At 39.7% G+C, this 23,365-nt stretch overlaps 1 protein-coding gene across 7 annotated transcripts in view; it reads left to right on the forward strand.

Moving 5' to 3' along the window:
* PAK1 (p21 (RAC1) activated kinase 1) overlaps positions 1-23,365 on the forward strand; it is a 152,139-nt gene that overhangs the window by 118,046 nt on the left and 10,728 nt on the right. For all 7 annotated transcript variants that reach the window (XM_068556021.1, XM_068556014.1, XM_068556017.1 and 4 more), the window contains 4 exons: positions 1,918-1,981; positions 4,572-4,620; positions 10,181-10,293; positions 20,347-20,464. In XM_068556021.1, the coding sequence (XP_068412122.1) occupies positions 1,918-1,981; positions 4,572-4,620; positions 10,181-10,293; positions 20,347-20,464 (344 nt within the window). The remainder of the gene's footprint in view (positions 1-1,917; positions 1,982-4,571; positions 4,621-10,180; positions 10,294-20,346; positions 20,465-23,365) is intronic.

The raw sequence follows: 23,365 nt of genomic DNA on the forward strand, positions 1-23,365 counted from the left end.
TTGATTTTTTTTCATTTACTCCTCATTTTAACCCTTGAAGACAGACATTATAATCCTCATTTTTTGCAGTTAAGGTACTTGAGGCTAGGGATGCTAAATACTCTGCGAAGATTCACACAGCCAAGAAGTGACAGAGCTGGGGTTAGAGCGCAACTTGTGCTCCTGTAATCAGAACATGCTGTTTCTTGCAGTCAGGTGGAAACTTCCATTTTACTTTTTTTTCGTGACCAGAAATATTAGGGTAGCTTGTTTCTCTTTTTCAGTAATCTGCAGGAGAATTCATATGAGAAGAAAGGACTGGGTTGGTCTGTAGGCTTGGAAGAATCATCTGACAAGGCCTTTGATTTGTTCTTTGAACTCATCTACTTCTAAAGAGGATTTGATGTGACTGATTTGGTCAAGTCTGCACACTGGCATTGCTTTTTAAAGCTGACGTTTCTGGTTCCTCCGCTTAGCAGCTCTCGATTTTGTCCTGATAATTCTTACTTGACTTTTTAAAAAAATTTCACTCTTTTAAAAGTTGCCCTTGCCCAGAGCCCTTATGAAATGATGAAATAAGAAAAGCCACTTACCTAGCCATCTGTTTACTCTTGTATGTATTCTATTTCTCTGAACCAGATTTTTTTTTTAAACAGTAATACTTAGAACATAGAATTATGGGAAGCAGACTGGCCTGGGAGTTAAGGACCCGTGGGTTGAAGCACAGCCACTAACTTGCATGTTGGGCGATTTCCTACTGTTCTCTGGGCCTCCTTTTTCTCATCTTTTAAATAGGGATGTTAATACCTGTCTCATTTGTAAGTCAGATGAAATAATGTATGTGAAAAGTACCAAATCCTAGTAATTGGTATTAGTGGAAAGTGCTTTGGACTGGGAGACCAAAACCAAGCTCCTAATCTTAGCTCTGACACCAATTTGCTGTGTGACCTTGAGGGGTAGTATCTTCCTTTCTGTGGGCCTCAGTTTTACCATCTCCAGAATACTTTTTTTGAAACTGTCAACTCTCTCATACCTATGTGTCTTTGCACTTGAAGTACTTTCTGTTGTAACCCTTTCTTGACTTTCTCTCCCTGGCTAATTCCTACTAACCCTGTAAAAATTAGTCCAGATATCACTTCCCTTCTGAAACCTTTCCAGTCTATATTTTTGCCTCTTTCTGTATCACCACAATTATTATATTTTCATGGAACTTTATACTTATTGTTTGTCTCCTCTGAGATTAGAGCTTCTTTTTTTTTTTTTTTTATTCTTTTTATTTATTTATTTTATTTATGGCTGTGTTGGGTCTTCGTTTCTGTGCGAGGGCTTTCTCTAGTTGCGGCAAGTGGGGGCCACTCTTCATCACGGTGCGCGGGCCTCTCACTATCGTGGCCTCTCTTGGTGCGGAGCACAGGCTCCAGACGCGCAGGCTCAGCAATTGTGGCTCACGGGCCTAGTCGCTCCGCGGCATGTGGGATCCTCCCAGACCAGGGCTCGAACCCGTGTCCCCTGCATTGGCAGGCAGATTCTCAACCACTGCGCCACCAGGGAAGCCCCGAGATTAGAGCTTCTTGAGAGCAGAGACTGTCTTAACTGTGTCTCATCTATCTCTTTATTTGTTGCATTCAACATAGAGCTTAGTACATAGTAAGTGAGCATGTTAAAATGAGTAAATGTCTATTGAATGAATGGATTTTAAATGAATGAATAACTTTTAGGAGTTTAGAATTGGATTAGAGTACTATGAATAAAAGCGGTAAGGAGATGAAACTTCTGGTTGAAACTTAAAGAGGGAAAACTAAGGACCTGCTTAGTGTGGTTTTTAGGTATTGGAGATAGTTCTTTAATCCTTTCCAGCTCAGCATTTGGGGAAATATGGGGCCTATTTTGTATGTTGATCTGGGAAAAACTGATTCATGTTCTCTGTTTCTTTCAAAGGGAGCATAGTGAGTGTGGGTGATCCTAAGAAGAAATACACACGGTTTGAGAAGATTGGACAAGGGTTAGTAGGGGCATTTTCTTCCCTAGAAAAATGACTTAAAATTGTGTGTGCTGGTATATATGATTTTGCTTTTGTTTTGTCTCTCATAAATCTTGTTCTTCTTTCTCCACCTCACCCCTCACCCATCTGAAGGTGTTTTGTTAGGCTGACCTCAGGTTTACAGAATTATGTTTAATATGTGAGATGTGCCATTAGCTGACATGGTTGCTAAAAATATACCTGTGGTGAGGGTGAAAAACCCATTTATTTTCTTAGCACAAAACCTTCCCAAATTATAGCTCTGCTTTTCCAGATTAACCCCGTTTACCTGATGCTGAGACCTACCAGCACTAATATGAAATGGAAGACTCAGAACTGCAGACTCTTCTGCTAGTATAATGGGATCTGTTTTTCTAGTGGATGCCAGAATTCATGTCTCCTGCTCTCTGATTCCTTCTCTGCATCTTGTATACTGCCCTCAATGTACTGAACTCAGCAAATCTTAACTGAATTCCTGTTAGGTGCTAGGCACTGTGAATACAGCTATGAATCAGTCTCTCCCTTCAGAGACCCCATGTCTACAGAAGGAGAGAGTCAAACAAAAAATTATAATATACTGTGATAAGTCTTAAAAGTGGCCATTATTTTGAGTAAGAGAAGCCAGATACAAAAGAGCACATGCTGTATGATTTTATTTATATGGAGTTAAAGAACAGGCAAAACTAATGCTAATATAAGTCAGAATAATCATTGCGTCTGGGAGGGGAGTGTTGATTGGGATGTGGCAAGAGAGAACCTTCAGGGGTGATCGTGATGGTGAACATGTAGTTGTGTACATATTGAAAAATCATCAAGTTGTATACTTGAGATTTGTGCAGATTACTTTAGGTAAGTTATACCTTCGTATAAAAAAGAAAAATAATAAGATTTCTACAGATATACCCAATTAGCTAAAATTAAAAAGAAACTGAAGTGTCTGGCTTGTAGAAAGCTCTCAGTGTTACTTGAGTGAAAGCATTGTTGTTAGTGAAGTCATTGAAGCTTTCTGTTTTAGTTTTCTTTTTTATGCATCCAAGAACTTCTGAAATAAGATAAAGTAATGCATAATATACTGATGTTGTATTTGTACAGTATTGTACAGCTTACATCTGTTATTTGCATCTGTTGTTTAATTCAGTCCTCAAAACAACCCTGGACTTGAGTGGATCTCATTTTTTCCTGGTCTGGTGCTTTTGTGAGTCTGAACTGGTATAAGGTAGTTAACACCTTGAGAAGAAATTGTTTTGCTTGCCTCAGAGTAATCTGGGTTGGTATTTCCTTTAGATAATTACATTGAGATATTAAGAATGTAGCAGCAAGGTACACAGACAAGTGTGGGCAAGTCAGGTCCTATCTCTGGACTTCAGTTTCTTCATTTAAGTGAGAGGGGTTGTGGATTCAGGGTCTTTCACCTCCCAAACTGCTGATGTGTGTGTTCAGATGTATGAGGCCCATAAATAGGCATGATCTGCAAAAGTTTTTTTCCTTGCTTACTTGACAGGTGTGTTAGTGCTAAGGGAGGAATGCAATATGTATTAAGCACCTGTGTTGATGTTTCCACATTCCATGATTTTAAAACTGTACATGGCACACAAATAAGATAAATTAGTACTATTATAATTTTGCTTGTTTTTTTTTTTCCCTTTAAGACCTGAAGGTTTTTTTGACCTGGAATTCATAGTCTAATCATATGTCTATTTGAGGCAGAAACAATCAGGAACTAACCAGTGGGCCTCAATAGCTTCTGAGCCTCTGTAATCATGGAGACACAGTCTCAAAATGTCCAGTTCCCCGAGGACTGGGCATATTTGCCCTTTAAGAATGGTATATCTGGTGGGATAGGGGAGAATGGGGACAGGGATATAGACATCAGCTTTATGACAGAAGATGTCTAGAGGTAGGATGATCAGGCAATGGGGAAATAACTGCCAATGCAAAGAATCCCATCCTTATTTGATTGTCCATATCTTATGATGTCAACTTCCTGACATGTAGCTAGGATCCTAACTAAAGAGTTGTAGTTGGGAAGCTGGTGACCATAATTTCTGTCTTCCAGGCAAACTTACAAGTGACCTTTCCCCCGAATTGACCTGACTTACCTGGGAAGCATAATCACAGAGCTTGCCTAGAATACATTTTTGCAGTACATAGAATTTTAAGTTTCTTTCAATCGCATCATATAAATCTGACATACTGACATGTAAGGTTACAAATATTGTTGCATATCACTCATCTACAAACACACAGGGTTCATGGTTATAGGCATAAAGTGTGGTTTTTAGTCATTTAGAATGGACATGATTACTTTCCTAGGATTATTCCTAGTATTTCTCTGCCTTTCTTCCTCCGTCCCTCCTTTCTTCCCTCACTTCCTGATGGCCACTAGAGCGTATATTCTCTTTACTACTACATACTGCCTCTCATGAGAGTGGAGTGGGAGAGGCAATGGGGAGGATTATTTTTGCTTCTATTTTTATTAACACTTGCATTGCCAGATTGTGTGTAGAGCTTCACTTGACAAATGTCACTTCATCTAACACCTGTTTTTTTCTTTCCCCCACCTGTTGTTCAGTGCTTCAGGCACTGTGTACACTGCAATGGATGTGGCCACAGGACAGGAGGTAAGTATCCACCACCAACTACTACTCCTTCAGTTCCACTGTTTCTTTTTCCTTTTTGTTAAGTTTTTGCCCTTCTTAGCTCAATAGGGACACTTCTGGTTTCTCAGTATTGCAGACTAGAACTCCTTAACATGATGAGATTTACAGATTCTGGAAAAAGTCACTGTGGCTACAGTGTAGAGAAGAGATTCGGGGAGATAAGAGTGGAGCAATGAGTCAGGAGGTTACTGTGTAATTCCACGTGAGAGATGATGGTCTGGACCAAGGTGGTAGTATAGTATGAATGGGGAGAAGTGGATGAATTTGAGAGGTACTTAAGTAGATATGACAGAATTTGGTGAATGTGAGGATGGCTCACAAGTGAGTGGTACTAGTAAAGGAGAAAGAACAAAGGAGGAGGTACAGATTTGAGGAAGTTAGATGTTGCCTGAGAGACTTTCTTGTGAAACTGCCTGGTGGACAATTATTTTTACAAGTCTGGTGCTTGGGAGAGAAATCTGATATAGAAGAGATTTAAACATATGTCTCTTGCCTCCCAATCTTGTGGTCCTTCCATTACTCTGTGCCCAGGATTCCAGTAGACATTGAAGTCCTCATTTGGAGGCACCTCTTTGTCTCTCACATTTCATAAGCTGGGAAAGCTCTGATCTTATTGCTAAGGCCTGATACCTAAGATCTTATTTTCAGCAGAAGGAAGCCATGAAGGGAATCTAGAATGCTTGAAGTTTCTTTGCATTGTACTCTTTGGTTGCGGAGCAGGAATGTTGGAAGGTGGGTTGTATATGGGAGTTGCCTGGGGAAGATCTTAGTTCAAAAGACTAATGGGGCTCAGAGCTTAAGAGAGGCACGTCCTGTTCCAGTGAAAACAGAGTTGGGCTCTCCTGAGGGAGGCTACTAGGACCTGCTTGTATATGTTTGGTGGTTGAAACCCCATGGTGTACTGGAGAAGTCATGGTTAATAGGGAAAGCACGTACCTCACTGTGCTCTTGTCAGGCTTTTACAAGTGTCTGAGCCAAATATTGAGGCTCCATCAAGGGTAAGTCAACTTAAAAAAAAACCCAAACATTATTATGTTTGAAGATTTATTAATTGTTATTTGATGTGAGAATCCAATAACCTAGATGTTTACCTTTACTTACTTATAAAACCTTGGGCAAGTCATTTGACCTCCTGAGCCTGAATTTTATTTATTTATAAAATGTGCATGATAACATATACCTCACAAAATGTGAATGAGTTGAGTGAAATAATGCGTTTGAAAATATACCATAAACCAAGAATTACATATATATTAATTTTTATTTGTATGTATTTATTCTACAGAATGTTTACTGAATATTTGCTCTATGCTACACTTTGTGCTAAGAACTATGAAAGATTCAGGCATTAAAATCGTATATATAAATGTAAGAAACCATACTTTCTATTGTGTACATATAAAACTCTTATAATGCTGACAGGAATCTGAAAAAATAATGGTAAAGAAGGAAGGATGGTATCATTCTGCTGATTTTAAATATGCTGTATTGGAGGTAGAGATAGAAAAAAGGAGGTTATATTAAATATTAATATTAATATTAAAAAGAACCCTATGAGGTAGGTAATATTATTTCCTTTTTACTGATGAGGAATTTGAGGCTCAGGAGTTTAAGTAACTTGTGCAGGGTTGTGCTAATAGCAGTTAGCAAGGGCTGGGTTAGAATCTTTTGATTCTAAAATTTTAACTTGTGCTTTCTGGGCTGCAAGGCCACAGCAGAGCCAAGGTTAGGCACCACGGCCCCTTGTCGTGTTTTTGGCCTCTGGGGCCTCACAGCCCTTGATGGGAGGCAGGCTGGTGCTGGCCGGTTCCTGGAAGGCCTGGAGGCTCCATGTGTGAGCAGCTGGCCACAGGAAACAAACTTGACTTCACTATGTGCCTGCCTTGTGGTTACAAAACTATGAATGGAAGGGAGTCCATTAGGGTGGCTAATGCATTGTAGCCAGGAAGGCCTCATTTCCTCCCCCAGGGAGTGTAAATCTTTAGTGGAGCTAGCGAGATACTCTGTGTTTGTGAGCGAGTGCTTATTGGGAGTTATCCAGCTGAGAAGAGGAGAGCTATTGTCTGTCATATGTAAGAAGATTAGCATATTAGTGCTGGAAATCTTCCAGTTACAGATCCAGCAATTAATTTTCAAACCCATTTTTTAGAGGGAATGTGTGTAATAGAAAGAGTAGACTGGAAGTGGCTTTGAAGTCATATGAACCTGAAGGCATTGATTATGACCTTGGGCAACTTTCTTGTAAGTCTTAGTCTTAATTTTCCTCCCTGAAAATGAAGATAATGATTCTTGCTTGACAGGGTTGTTGTTAGGTTTTACAGAGATAATGTCAGTGGAGCACCTAACACAGCACTGGCACAGAGTAGGCATTCAGTAAACAGTAGTGGTGGGAGGGTGGTTTGTTTTTGCTGTCATTCCTGCTGAGAACGTTGTCACTTGCTGCTCTGTGCCAGTTACTCATCAAATGCAGTTATGACAATGATTAGCATTTTCATTGTTGTCTTACTGTATTATTTACATTTCTTATGTATGAGTAACACATTGACCACTGTCTCATTTAGTTCTCGAAACAATCCTGTGAGGAGGGGATTCAGGGTTGGGATTATTATCCTCAGTATTGATAAAGGGACCGAGGCTCAGAGAGCTTGTGACTGGTCAAGGTTAGTAAGTGACAGACTCAGCCCCAGAACTTAGGCCCTCAGGGTTCAAGTCCAGTTCTTTTTCTGTTATAGAAGTGCTATCTGCTGTCCTGAATAGGAGAGATCTGATTAGGTGAAGGGCATTTAGCCTAGCCCATAGTTAAGGACTACTGTAAAGAATTCCTGTATTCTTATTTTGGATGATCTGTCCATTGGTGAAAGTGGGGTGTTAAAGTCCCCTACTATGATTGTGTTACTGTCGATTTCCCCTTTTATGGCTGTTAGTATTTGCCTTATGTATTGAGGTGCTCCTATGTTGGGTGCATAAATATTTACAATTGTTATATCTTCTTCTTGGATCGATCCCTTGATCATTATGTAGTGTCCTTCTTTGTCCCTTGTAATAGTCTAGCACAGGGAGATCAGCTCGGTGCTTTGTGACCACCTGGAGGGGTGGGATAGGGAGGGTGGGAGGGAGGGAGATGCAAGAGGGAAGAGATATGGGAACATATGTATATGTATAACTGATTCACTTTGTTATAAAGCAGAAACGAACACACCATTGTAAAGCAATTATACTCCAATAAAGGTGTTAAAAAAAAAAAAAAAGAATTCCTGGTGTCCTGCCACCCCCTCTGTCATCCATGGCCTGCCTCTTTTTTCCCTTGCTGCTGCCAGCAGTGACCTCTGTGAGGTTCATAAGCACTGTCTCATCTTCCAGGATGGCCTGAGGAACTGCAAAGGCTCCAGGTCTTAGTATGTTTGTAAGGGCTTACAATCTTAATGTAATGTGTCTTTAGATCAATGTGTTCCTCTTTAGACATTAGAAAAAGCTAAACATCAGCCGTTATAGCAAGCTGCAGCCAGACCAGAAGCCTAACCTGATAGGAGACTCCACTGCAAAGCAATTTTTTCTCACTTAGGGCAGGGAATGGAGGTGATCAAAATGTTTTAAAAAATCATTTCTATTCTTACTGATGAACTGGCTCATGGGAGAAGATTGTCCATACTTGATTGAAGAAATAATAGAATTTGGGGTTTTTTCATAAAAGTTGAATTATTCAACCTCTACACTTCTTGCTGATTCTGGAAAGACTAATTTTAGTTGTTCTGTTAGGTGTTCATGTTCTTGGCTGTTATTTCTAGGGAATAAACATTTAGGAAATAATTTAAAGTCTACTCCTATGGGATAGAGCAGCCTATTATTGCTAATGCTCTTTGTGGTTTAAAAACAAAGTATTTATCAACTCACTGAATTCTGTCTTTTCCTCTTCATTTCTGAAAAGATTTTTTGAGCACCCACTGTGTGTCAGGCCCTGTGCTTGGCACCAGGGATTCTGAGCTTTCAAATGAGCTCTCAAGCTTCTCGAGAGACACACCCTAACTAATCATCATACAATTCAGTATGTGCTGAGTTCCACAAGAGAAGTATAGGTATAATCTTATGGGGCTTTAAAGAAGGCAAAAAAGCCTATCTGGTTTGGAGAATGAGGTTTCTTTTGGTCTGATACAAAGTATAAAAAGGTTTGGAACACATAAAAACAGTGGAGCAAGATGTTCTAAATGGAGAGAAGCTCAGATTGTAGTATATGAAGGAATACAGTGAGAAAGAAGTAAGATAGGGGTCAGATCATAAGGGCTTCGAATGTTGGGCCAAGGAGCATCTCGAGGCAAACAGGAGCCATTTCTGCTTTGAACAGGGGAGAGAGTCACCAAATGTGTACTGTGGGGAAGATTAATCTGGTTGTGTGTGCAGGATAAATGGGCGTCACTTTTGAGATTCTAATCCTGATTTTGCTACTGAATAGCTGTGTAGGCAAGTCACATATCCTCTCTGAATCACAATTTCCTTATCTGTCAAAGGGGGTCAATAGTAATATTTAACTCGTAACGTGTCTCAGAGGATTAAATGAAATACATTTGAGAATACCCTACATAGTACCCGACACATAAAAAAGGACACAAAAGTGCCTTGGAAACTAACGTGTTCCTTAAATTTGTATTATGTGAAAATTTGTTTATTTCTGTAGACAAAAAGCCTATCAATATCTTTTTCATACATAAACATTAAGGATCCCCTTTTTCTATTCTTTCTTAACCTGGTCAACTCTGATTTATTTTTCCACAACAAGTTCAAAAACTCATCTCCCCTTTATGAAACCTCTGCATTGATAGTGTGAAAGAGTTCTTGGCCCAGTTTTATGTTCTTGTAACACTTTGTAGGGACTTTTGTTATAGCATACCTCTTTTATATTGTGAATTTTAAAAGTATTTTTCTAATATAAGTATTTTATTTAGTAGCAAGTTTGATCTTCACACTTTGGTGCACATGAGAATTGCCTGGAGGGCTTATTAAAGTACAGAGTTTCTGAGGAAAAGGAAGTCCCTATTTACTTGGGCTTGGATTAAGTAGAGATCTAAGAAGGCAGAGAGATGAATGGAAAGATCAGTTTTTAAATTCTTTCACTTCCTCATTTAAATTCTTCATAACTATGTCTTATCCTCACCTCCAGTGACACCAGTACCAATGCCAAGTAATAAATGATCCTTATACTTAGCAAGTGAACTTTTCCATTAAATAGAAAGTTTGTGCAAAAAAACAAAACAAAAAAAAAACAACCCACAGAATTTCTGATTCAGTAGTTTTATGTGGGGACTGAAAATTTTTATTTCTAGCACATTCCTAGATAATGTTGATGTTGCTGGTCTGGGGACCTCACACTGAGTACTACTGGTCTCCAGAGATGAACTGTGATTTTCCTCAAGGGCTAAGACCATATCTTATTCATTTTTATCTCCTTAGTGTTTATGTCTGGTACTTAGTAGGTGCTCAGTAAATGCTGAGTGACTCTGGTTGTACATTGAATGTACTCTAATTTCAGGTGGCCATTAAGCAGATGAACCTTCAGCAGCAGCCGAAGAAAGAGCTGATTATTAATGAGATCCTGGTCATGAGGGAAAACAAGAACCCAAATATTGTGAACTACTTGGACAGGTATGGAGTGGTAGTCCTGTCAGAGAGATAGGGCCTTTGGGATGGATGGATGGTGGAGCTCTTAGGGGAGAAGGCAACACTAGCCCTCAGAGCTGCCTCCATTTAAGATTCGTCTATGATGCTTGGCTCTCTGCCAATGGCCCTGCATGTTGATGGACACCTCTGATTGCTGTACAGCTTCTGGGTTAGGCTGAACCCTACCACCCTGTAGCTTCTCACAGCTGGTCCTGATACTGTTTGTTCTACCCCAGGGAACGCCTTTAGCCCATCTGCCTGAGTCAAACATGTATGTCTTTAAATCATTCTGCATCTCAAATCTTTCCTTATCCTGCTTACCCTGCTGAATAACTTCTAGTTTGTCTGCATTCTCTTAAAATGTGGCATTCAGTAGTTTCGTTTGAGATATCACCGGTACGGAGACATTGGGACCCCTCCTTTGTTCTAAACTCTACAGAACTTGATTTGATTTTTTTTTTTTTAAGAGTTCTGTTTCATTGTTGACCCCTGGTAAGTTTGTAGTCAATTCAAATCTCTGATCCTTGTTTGTTGGAAGATTTTTAATCGCAGTCTCGTGTTCAGTGCTTGTGATTGGTCTGGTTTTTTTTGTTTTTGTTTCGTTTTTATTTTTTTAGTTATTAAGCTTTTAATACATGCTTAGCACCAAGAAAAATGCAATGAGATAGAAGGAAGCATATGGTACACATTCTCCAGTACTTTGAAATCTACTGAACTATACAAGATGGTACATAATTGAGTGCTGAATTCTGCAGATCAAACTAAGAATTCTGCATGTAGTTTAAAAATGACACAACCCTCACAACTCCCGTGGAAGAAAAGTAAAGTATCCATCATGTCATGAAAGATCATAAAATCGGTCACTGATTTTATTGTATCAGATGGAGACTTTAAAATGTGTGACATAAAGAGTAGAATAACATGAGTCAGTAATAAACATGCCTGTAGATTTTAGGCTTCCATTAAACATAATCGGACAAGGGAAGCTGCTTTAAGGCTAAATAATGTACTCTTTTTGCTTCCTCTTCTGCCGCTGGATTATTCTTAGCCCTCTGGTCTATTGTGATTCGCTAAGAATTCTCTTGTACTGCTACTATTGCTCATTAATCCATGTTTGGAATCCCTTCACCCTCTTCTCGATTTCTCCTTTCTTGCCTTTTTGCCTCATTTCATTATTTGCCAACATAGTGAAACAGCTTCATTAAGATAAAGACACTTAGAGGGACTAATTTAACTTTCTGCCTATGATGGCCACTGACTAAGTCACTTGCCACTTAAGGGAAAACCCAAGTTTTATCTTTAAGCTGACTGAAAATATCCACTGAATTCCTGGCCTTGAGATTCTTTTCCTATTCACTTGCTCATGATTTTTCTTTTTCTTTTTTTTTTTTAATCAGTCATCAATTTTATACACATCAGTCTATACATGTCAATCCCAATCGCCCAATACAGCACACCACCATCCCCACCCTGCCGCGGTTTTCCCCCCTTGGCGTCCATACGTTTGTTCTCTACATCTGTGTCTCAACTCTTGCCCTGCAAACCGGTTCGTCTGTACCATTTTTCTAGGTTCCACGTACATGCGTTAATATACGATATTTGTTTTTCTCTTTCTGACTTACTTCACTCTGTATGACAGTCTCTAGATCCATCCACGTCTCAACAAATGACTCAATTTCGTTCCTTTTTATGGCTGAGTAATATTCCATTGTATATATGTACCACAACTTATTTATCCATTCATCTGTCGATGGGCATTTAGGTTGCTTCCATGACCTGGCTATTATAAATAGTGCTGCAGTGAACACTGGGGTGCATGTGTCTTTTTGAATTACGGTTTTCGCTGGGTTTATGCCCAGTAGTGGGATTGCTGGGTCATATGGTAATTCTATTTTTAGTTTTTTAAGGAACCTCCATGTTGTTCTCCATAGTGGCTGTATCAATTTACCTTCCCACCAACAGTGCAAGAGGATTCCCTTTTCTCCACACCCTCTCCAGCATTTGCTGTTTGTAGATTTTCTGATGATGCCCATTCTAACTGGTGTGAGGTGATACCTCATTGTAGTTTTGATTTGCATTTCTCTAATAATTAGTGATGTTGAGCATCTTTTCATGTACTTCTTGGCCATCTGTATGTCTTCTTTGGAGAAATGTCTATTTAGGTCTTCTGCCCATTTTTGGATTGGGTTGTTTGTTTCTTTAATATTGAGCTGAATGAGCTGTTTATATATTTTGGAGATTAATCCTTTGTCCATTGATTCGTTTGCAAATATTTTCTCCCATTCTGAGGGTTGTCTTTTCGTCTTGTTTATGGTTTCCTTTGCTGTGCAAAAGCTTTGAAGTTTCATTAGGTCCCATTTGTTTATTTTTGTTTTTATTTCCATTACTCTAGGAGGTGGATCAAAAAAGATCTTGCTGTGATTTATGTCAAAGAGTGTTCTTCCTATGTTTTCCTCTAAGAGTTTTATAGTGTCCGGTCTTACATTTAGGTCTCGAATCCCTTTTGAGTTTATTTTTGTGTATGGTGTTAGGGAGTATTCTAATTTCATTCTTTTACATGTAGCTATCCAGTTTTCCCAGCACCACTTATTGAAGAGACTGTCTTTTCTCCATTGTATATCTTTGCCTCCTTTGTCATAGATTAGTTGACCATAGGTGCATGGGTTTATCTCTGGGCTTTCTATCTTGTTCCATTGATCGATGTTTCTGTTTTTGTGCCAGTACCATATTGTCTTGATTACTGTAGCTTTGTAGAATAGTCTGAAGTCAGGGAATCCGATTCCTCCAGCTCCGTTTTTTTGCCTCAAGACTGCTTTGGCTATTCGGAGTCTTTTGTGTCTCCATACAAATTTTAAGATTTTTTGTTCTAGTTCTATAAAAAATGCCATTGGTAATTTGATAGGGATTGCATTGAATCTGTAGATTGCTTTGGGTAATATAGTCATTTTCACAATATTGATTCTTCCAATCCAAGAACATGGTATATCTCTCCATCTGTTTGTATCATCTTTAATTTCTTTCATCAGTGTCTTATAGTTTTCTGCATACGGGTCTTTTGTCTCCCTAGGTAGGTTTATTCCTAGGTATTTTATTCTTTTTGTTGCAATGGTAAATGGGAGTGTTTCCATAATTTCCCTTTCAGATTTTTCATCATTAGTGTTTAGGAATGCAAGAGATTTCTGTGCATTAATTTTGTATCCTGCAACTTTACCATATTCATTGATTAGCTCTAGTAGTTTTCTGGTGGCATTTTTAGGATTCTCTGTGTATAATATCATGTCGTCTGCAGACAGTGACAGTTTTACTTCTTCTTTTCCAATTTGGATTCCTTTTATTTCTTTTTCTTCTCTGATTGCCATGGCTGGGACTTCCAAAACTATGTTGAATAATAGTGGCGAGAGTGGACATCCTTGTCTGGTTGCTGATCTTAGAGGAAATGCTTTCAGTTTTTCACCATTGAGAATGATGTTTGCTGTGGGTTTGTTGTATATGGCCTTTATAACGTTGAGGTAGATTCCCTCTATGCCCACTTTCTGGAGAGTTTTTATCGTAAACTGGTGTTGAATTTTGTCAAAAGCTTTTTCTGCGTCTATTGAGATGATCATATGGTTTTTATTCTTCAATTTGTTAATATGGTGTATCACATTGATTGATTTGCGTATATTGAAGAATCCTTGCATCCCTGGGATAAATCCCACTTGATCATGGTGTATGATCCTTTTAATGTGTTGTTGGATTCTGTTTGCTAGTATTTTGTTGAGGATTTTTGCATCTATATTCATCAGCGATATGTCTGTAATTTTCTTTTTTTGTAGTATCTTTGTCTGGTTTTGGTATCAGGGTGATGGTGGCCTCATAGAATGAGTTTAAGAGTCTTCCTTCCTCTGCAATTTTTTGGAAGGGTTTGAGAAGCATGGGTGTTAGCTCTTCTCTAAATGTTTGATAGAATTCACCTGTGAAGCCATCTGGACTTTTGTTTGTTGGAAGATTTTTAATCACATTTTCAATTTCAGTGCTTGTAATTGGTCTGTTTATATTTTCTATTTCTTCCTGGTTCAGTCTTGGGAGGTTGTGCTTTTCTAACAATTTGTCCATTTCTTCCAGGTTGTCCATTTTATTGGCATAGAGTTGCTTGTAGTAATCTCTCATGATCCTTTGTATTTCTGCAGTGTCAGTTGTTACTTTTCCTTTTTCATTTCTAATTCTATTGATTTGAGTCTTCTCCCTTTTTCTCTTGATGAGTCTGGCTAATGGTTTATCAATGTTGTTTATCTTCTCAAAGAAGCAGCTTTTAGTTTTATTGATCTTTGCTATTGTTTCCTTCATTTCTTTTTCATTTATTTCTGATCTGATCTTTATGATTTCTTTCCTTCTGCTAGGTTTGGGGTTTTTTTGTTCTTCTTTCTCTAACTGCTTTAGGTGTAAGGTTAGGTTGTTTATTTGAGATGTTTCTTGTTTCTTGAGGTAGGATTGTACTGCTATAAACTTCCCTCTTAGGGGCTTCCCTGGTGGCGCAGTGGTTGAGAATCTCCCTGCCAGTGCAGGGGACACGGGTTCGAGTCCTGGTGTGGGAAAATCCCACATGCCGCGGAGCAACTAGGCCTGTGAGCCGCAGTTACTGAGCCTGCGCGTCTGGAGCCTGTGCTCCGCAACAAGAGAGGCCGCGATAATGAGAGGCCCGCACACCGCGATGAAGGCTGGCCCCCACTTGCCACAACTAGAGAAAGCCCTTGCACAGAAACGAAGACCCAACACAGCCATGAATAAATAAATAAATAAATAAATAAATAAATAAATAAATAAATAAACGCAAAGTTTTAAAAAAAAAAAAACAAAAAACTTCACTCTTAGAACTGCTTTTGCTGCATCCCCTAGGTTTTGGGTCATCATGTTTTCATTGTCATTTGTTTCTAGGTATTTTTTGATTTCCTCTTTGATTTCTTCAGTGATCTCTTGGTTATTTAGTAGTGTATTGTTTAGCCTCCATGTGCTTGTATTTTTTAGATTTTTTTCTGTAATTGATACCTAGTCTCATAGTGTTGTGGTCAGAAAAGATACTTGATATGATTTCAGTTTTCTTAAATTTACCATGGCTTGATTTGTGATCCAAGATATGATCTATCCTGGAGAATGTTCCATGAGCACTTGAGAAGAGTGTGTATTCTGTTCTTTTGGATGGAATGTCCTATAAATATCAATTAAGTCCATCTTGTTTAATGTATCATTGAAACTTGTGTTTCCTTATTTATTTTCATTTTGGATGATCTGTCCATTGGTGAAAGTGGGGTGTTAAAGTCCCCTACTATGACTGTCAATTTCCCCTTTTATGGCTGTTAGCATTTGCCTTATATATTGAGGTGCCCCTATGTTGGGTGCATAAATATTTACAATTGCTGTGTCTTCATCTTGAATTGATCCCTTGATCATTATGTAGTGTCCTTCTTTGTCTCTTGTAATAGTCTTCATTTTAAAGTCATTTTGTGGCTTCCCTGGTGGCGCAGTGGTTGAGAGTCTGCCTGCTAATGCAGGGGACACGGGTTCGAGCCCTGGTCTGGGAAGATCCCACATGCCGCGGAGCAGCTAGGCCCATGAGCCACAACTACTGAGCCTGCGCGTCGGAAGCCTATGCTCCGCAACAAGAGAGGCCACGATAGTGAGAGGCCCGCGCACTGCGATGAAGAGTGGCCCCCGCTTGCCGCAACTAGAGAAAGCCCTTGCACAGAAACGAAGACCCAACACAGCCAAAAATAAATAAATAAATTAATTAATTAATTAATTAATTAATTAATTAATTTAAAAAAATTTTTTAAAAAAGTCATTTTGTCTGCTATGAGAATTGCTACTCCAGCTTTCTTTTGATTTCCATTTGCATGGAATATCTTTTCCCATCCCCTCACTTTCAGTCTGTATGTGTCCCTAGGTCTGAAGTGGGTCTCTTGTAAACAGCATATGTATGGGTCTTGTTATTGTATCCGTTCAGCCAGCCTATGTCTTTTAGTTGGAGCATTAATCCATTTACATTTAAGGTAATTATCGATATGTATGTTCCTATTACCATTTTAATTGTTTTGGGTTTGTTATTGTAGGTCTTTTCCTTCTCTTGTGTTTCCTGCCTAGAGAAGTTCCTTTAGCATTTGTTGTAAAGCTGGTTTGGTGGTGCTGAATTCTCTTAGATTTTACTTGTCTGCAAAGGTTTTAATTTCTCCGTCGAATCTGAATGAGATCCTTGCTGGTTAGAGTAATCTTGGTTGTACCTTTTTCCCTTTCATCACTTTAAATATGTCCTGCCACTCCCTTCTGGCTTGCAGAGTTTCTGCTGAAAGATCAGCTGTTAACCTTATGGGGATTCCCTTGTATGTTATTTGTTGTTTTTCCCTTGCTGCTTTTACTATTTTTCTTTTTGTATTTTATTTTTGATAGTTTGATTAATATGCGTCTTGCCATGTTTCTCCTTGGATTTATCCTGTATGGGACTCTCTGTGCTTCCTGGACTTGATTGACTATTTGCTTTCCCATATTAGGGAAGTTTTCAACTATAATCTCTTCAAATATTTTCTCAGTCCCTTTCTTTTTCTCTTCTTCTTCTGGGACCCCTATAATTCGAATGTTGGTGCGTTTAATGTTGTCCCAGAGGTCTCTGAGACTGTCCTCAATTCTTTTCATTCTTTTTTCTTTATTCTGCTCTGTGATAGTTATTTTCACTATTTTATCTTCCAGGTCAGTTATCCGTTCTTCTGCCTCAGTTATTGTGCTATTGATTCCTTCTAGAGAATTTTTAATTTCATTTATTGTGTTGTTCATCATTGTTTGTTTGCTCTTTAGTTCTTCTAGTCCTTGTTAAACGTTTCTTGTATTTTCTCCATTCTGTTTCCAAGATTTTGGATCATCTTTACTATCATTACTCTGAATTCTTGTTCAGGTAGACTGCCTATTGCCTCTTCATTTGTTTGGTCTCGTGGGCTTTTACCTTGCTCCTTCATCTGCTGTGTGTTTCTCTGTCTTCTCATTTTGCTTAACTTACTGTGTTTGGGGGTCTTCTTTTCGCAGGCTGCAGGTTGGTAGTTCCCGTTGTTTTTGGTGTCTGCCCCCAGTGGGTATGGTTGGTTCAGTGGGTTGTGTAGGCTTCCTGGTGGAAGAGACTGGTGCCTGTGTTCTGGTGGATGAGGCTGGATCTTGTCTTTGTGGTGGGCAGGACCGCGTCTGGTGGTGTGTTTTGGGGTGTCTGTGACCTTATTATGATTTTAGGCAGCCTCTCTGCTAATGGGTAGGGTTGTGTACCTGTCTCGCTAGTTGTTTGGCATAGGGTGTCCAGCACTGTAGCTTGCTGGTCGTTGAGTGGAGCTGTTAGCTTTGAGATGGAGATCTCTGGGAGAGCTTTCGCTGTTTGTTTTTATGTGGAGCTGGGAAGTCTCTGGTGGATCAGTGTCCCGAACTTGGCTCTTCCACCTCGGAGGCACAGGCCTGGCCCCCGGCCGGAGCACCAAGACCCTGTCAGCCACACAGCTCAGAAGAAAAGGGAGGAAAAAAAGACAGAAAGAAAGAAAGAAAAAAATAAAATAAAGTTATTAAAATAAAACATTTTTAAAAAGTATTAAAAATTAAAAAATTAAAAAGTAATAAAAGAAAGAAAGAAAGAAGAGAGCAACCAAACCAAAAAACAAATCCACCAATGATTACAAGCGCTAAAAACTGTACTAAAACAAAACAAAACAAATCAAAAATACGGACAGACAGAACCCTAGGACAAATGGTAAAAGCAAAGCTATACAGACAAAATCACACAAAGAAGCATACACATACACACTCACAAAAAGAGAAAAAGGAAAAAAAAATGTATGTATATATATAAAAAAAAAGAAGAGGAAGGGAGCAACCAAATCAATAAACAAATCTACCAATGATAATGAACTCTAAATACAAACTAAGATAAACATGAGACCAGACACAAATTAGATGTAGAAAGCAAACCCCAAGTCTACAGTTGCTCCCAAAGTCCACCGCCTCAATTTTGGGATGATTCGTTGTCTATTCAGGTATTCCAGAGACGCCCGGTACATCAAGCTGATTGTGGAGATTTAATCTGCTGCTCTTGAGGCTGCTGGGAGAAATTTTGCTTTCTCTTCTTTGTTTGCACAGCTCCCGGGTTCAGCTTTGGATTTGGCCCCGCCTCTGCATGTAGGTCACCTGAGGGCATCTGTTCCCACCCAGACAGGACAGGGATAAAGTAGCAGCTGATTAGGGGGCTCTGGCTCACTCAGGCTGGGGCGTTGGGAGGGAGTGGTATGGAATGCGGGGCGAGCCTGCGGTGGCAGAGGCCAGTGTGACATTGCCACAGCCTGAGGCATGTCATATGTTCTCCCAGGGAAGTTGTCCCTGGATCACGCCACCCTGGCAGTGGCGGGCTGTATAGGCTCCCGGGAGGGGAGGTGTGGATAGTGACCTGTGCTTGCACACAGGCTTCTTGGTGGCTGCAGCAGCAGCCTTAGCATTTCATGCCCGTGTCTGGTGTCTGCACTGATAACTGTGGCTTGCACCCGTCTCTGGAGCTCATTTATGCGGTGCTCTGAATCCCTTCTCCTTGAGCAACCCGAAACAGTGGTCTCTTGCCTGTTAGGCAGGTCCAGACTTTTTCCTGGACTCCCTCCTGGCCAGCTGTGGTGCACTAACGCCTTCAGGCTGTGTTCACGCAGCCAACCCCAGTCCCCTCCCTGGGGTCTGACCTCCGAAGCCCGAGCCTCAGCTCCCAGCCCCGACCCGTCCTGGCGGGTGAGCAGACAAGCCTCTCGGGCTGGTGAGTGCTGGTTGGCACTGATCCTCTGTGCAGGAATCTCTCCACTTTTCCCTCTGCATCCCTGTTGCTGCGCTCTCCTCCGTGGCTCCGGAGCTTCTCCCCGCCGCCCCCACCCCGCCCCACATCTCCGCCAGTGAAGGGGCTTCCTAGTTTGTGGAAACTTTTCCTCCTTCACAGCTCCCTCCCAGAGGTGCAGGTCCCATCCCTATTCTTTTGTCTCTGTTTTTTCTTTTTTCTTTTGCCTACCCAGGTACGTGGGGAGTTTCTTGCCTTTTGGGAAGTCTGAGGTCTTCTGCCAGCATTCTGTAGGTGTTCTGTAGGAGTTGTTCCACATGTAGATGTATTTCTAATGTATTTGTGGGGAGGAAGGTGATCTCCATGTCTTACTCCTCCACCATCTTGAAGGTCTCTCCTAGGTGACGTTTTTGTTTATCACATAATAGAGCTGAGTGATCCAGTGTCTGAGTGAGACTATCAGTTTTAACTCATGTCAGCCCCATAATCTCTCTAGGGATACAGTACTAATTGGGAACCCTTGGCTTCCAGAAGCAGCTTTGGTTCTGCAGCCTTTACTGAATTTATTCCATTCTTAGAATCAGAGACATTCAAAATGGAGATCATTGTCAGCATAATGGCTATGTGTATAAAACTCTACAGCTTTTCAATGGCTCTTATAGTCAATACTTCATTTTGCATTTACAATTATCTTTTATTTTACTCATTGAATTATTCAGTAAATATTGACATCTACTGTGCCACACTTTCTGGGAATGGAATCTTGAACAAGACCCAGTATGGGTCTCATGGATCTCAAATCTAATAGAATTCTAAAGGAGGTTTAGTGACTTTCCCTAATATTGGTAAGATGGACTCCAAATCCCATCTTTGTCAAATGTTTGGATGCTCTCTGCTTTCATGCAGAGAGGTGTGGGAATCATGCCTAATTTTAGGAAGTACTACTTTGTGTTGTGATGAAATAATTTTATATCTTCAGCCTAGTGATTGTAGTTCTGTCTTTTGGGGCTTCACAGAACAGTGTGCTTTGTTTTCCCCAGGAGAATCCTTAAGAGATGTCAAGTTAGTTATTCTGTCCCACAGATTCTGCTTTTCCTTAGAAAAAAGAACCCTAGACTCTTCCAGAACTGAGGGAAATGCACAGTCACTCTGGTATATGCTTGTCCTTTGAAAGCCACTGCTATGGTCCAGTGTACTCTATTCCTTCTCACCCTTTATCTTTACTCCTACAGTTACCTCGTGGGAGATGAGCTATGGGTTGTCATGGAATATTTGGCTGGAGGTTCTTTGACAGATGTGGTAACAGAAACCTGCATGGATGAAGGCCAGATTGCAGCTGTGTGCCGTGAGGTAAGGCAAGTGGCCAACCAGACTTGAGCAGGACATGGATTCCATATCCATATACATCAAAGTTCTGCATCTGATGGAATCTCAGCCTGGGCACTGTAGAGGTGGGAGAAATTAGTTGTACTCTCTCCCATCATCCTCTTTTTATACCTGTTTTTAAAGATTACTATATCTGAAAGTTAGAAAGTTCCAAAATATATATATATACACACATATGTGTGTATATGCATAATCATGCATAATTTCAACCTCTTAAAAATAACTGCATGAACACTTATTTTCCTTTACCTCTTTTATATGGGTATATATTTTAATCATATTTTTATTCTGCTTTCCTACTTTATTCATGTGCTATGAAGGAAATAAAGTAGAGTAAAAAGATGGTGACAGAGGAGGTACTATTTCAGACAGAGTAGTCAGGGAAGGTTTTGCCATATATTTGAGTAAAGATCTGAATGGTATGAAAGAGTAAGCCAAGCAAAAATCTAGGGTAAAATACTTCCAGGCAAAAGAAATAGGAAACAAAGCTTAAATAGGTATTCTCCTCTCTCCTCATTGCTACTATATGTCTCAAGTCTGTAAAATGCTTGTGTAAGAAAGGAAAATAAAACCTCTGCAAGGCCTCCATGAAAAGCGTGTCCTCAGGGGATAGCCACATTTTCGTTAGAGCAAGAAGATGAGGGGAGTATTAGAAGAAGTTGAGCATATTGGGTGCTTTGCTGATAAGAGACTGGAACTTTCTGATAGCCTAATAATAGAAAAGTTTGGGAATGAGGGAGAGTAGAAGATTTAAGTGATTAGAAGATTAGGTTCAGAGTTTTATGGGGATCAGTATGCTTGGGTTTTGATGATGCAAGATTTGGAGGCATAGCGATGTAGTTTTATATTAATATTAGGAAAGATAAAGTCATGTGAAATCAATACTGTCCTAGAAAATATGATCACCTTTTCATTAAAAACCCTGGGATTTAGAACACATACACACATAGGTTAATGGAATTAACACAGGCCTGGGAGTCTTAGGATATCTGATTTCTTTTCTTTGCTGTACCACTAAGGCAGTGTTTCTCAACTTTTGTTTCATTATCTTCCCTCCCCCACCCAGAAGCCTTTTAAGACATGTTTGCCTAATCACATTCCTTTCATGAAATTTGATACCATGGATAAACTGTATATCTGTTTATATACTGGGGACCTTTGGAAAACCACAACCATTGTAATATCTAAGATGTTTTTCAGTCTCCCCAGGGACTGACTTTCACTGGTTGAGATACATGCAGATGTATGCTTGGGGAAATCAATAAGCCTCAAGTGATTTATCTTAGAAATTGCAACATTCACACTGTATATGCCTTAGGGGTACCATATGGATCAAAAAGCATTTGGAGAAACATTTAAATGTTAACTAAATAGGTGGCATTACTATTATCCTTAAGTTCTCATAGAGATAGTTCCCCTTTCTAAAAATACCTTTATTGAGATATAATTCACATACCATATTATTCACCCATTTAAAGTGTATAATTTAATGGGTTTTAGTATATGGAGTTATACAGCCATCACCATAATCAATTTTAGAACATTTTCGACACCCTAAAAAGAAACTCCATATCTATTAGGAGTCACCCCCCCCACCCTCTTTCCCAGCCCTCCTAGCCCTATGCAACCACTAATCTATTTTCTGTCTCTATATATTTGCTTGTCCCAGGCATTTCATGTAAATGGAATCATATAATATGTGCATCTGACTGGCTTCTTTTGCTTAGCATAATATTTTGAAGGTTCATCTGTGTTATAGCATATGTCCTTTTACTAGCAAATAAGATTCTGTTTACTTATCTTTACATCAATTGATGGACATTTGGGTAATTTCCACTGTTTGGCTGTTGTGGATGATGCTGTGAACATTCACGTACAAGTTGTTGGTTGGATGTATGTTTTCATTTCTCTTGGGTATATGCCTAGGAGTGGAACTTCTGGTCATACAGCAACTCTATGTTTAATATTTTAAGGACTGGCCAAAATGTTTTCCACAGTGGCTGTACCATTTTATATTCCCACCAGCAATGCATGAGGGTTCCAATTTCTTGAAATCATCCTTTTTGTTTATAATTTTTTAAAAATTAATTAAGTTTTGGCTGCGTTGGGTCTTCATTGCTGTGCGTGGGCTTTGTCTAGTTGCGGCGAGTCGGGGCTACTCTTCATTGTGGTGCATGGACTTCTCATTGCGGTGGCTTCTCTTGTTGTGGAGCACGGGCTCTCGGTGTGTGGGCTTCAGTAGTTGTGGGTCGTGGGCTCTAGAGCACAGGCTCAGTAGTTGTGGTGCACAGGCTTTGTTGCTCCGTGGCATCTGGGATCTTCCTGGAGGAGGGATCGAACCCATGTCCCCTGCATTGGCAGGCGGATTCTTAACCACTGCGCCACCAGGGAAGTCCCTGTTCATAATTTTTTACATCCAGAGGCCAAAGTGTCTAGCCTCCTTAGGAAAGCAAGTCATACATTTCCAGGGAAAGGCCGCTTCTGGATATTGGTTTGTTTTTAATTTAGCCATTGATATGTTCTTAGAAAGTGAAGTATTAAGTTGAGAATATTTAAATAGTATTTTCTAATTGGTTTGCATTTTTAGTGTTTTTTAATCACTGGAAGCCCCTAAAATTTTAGCTTTCGGTTATGAACTTAAACTAGTAGATTTAGTAGTAACTCTGAGAGTATCTTTTCTGATCCCCACATTTTACAGATGGGGGATAGCCAGTAGCCCAGAGGGAGTAAGAGATTTGTCTGGAATAATATTGTTGGTCAGAACCATGCATTTTCATTGTTCCATTCAGTCTCTATGTTACTCATTCTGCTTGCTAAGTCTGGGTGTTTTCCAAGGTTCTTTTCTTTCTCCTCTATCTCCTATAG

This window comes from Eschrichtius robustus, chromosome 11 (assembly GCF_028021215.1).
Source record: "Eschrichtius robustus isolate mEscRob2 chromosome 11, mEscRob2.pri, whole genome shotgun sequence".
Taxonomy (NCBI): Eukaryota; Metazoa; Chordata; class Mammalia; order Artiodactyla; family Eschrichtiidae; genus Eschrichtius; species Eschrichtius robustus.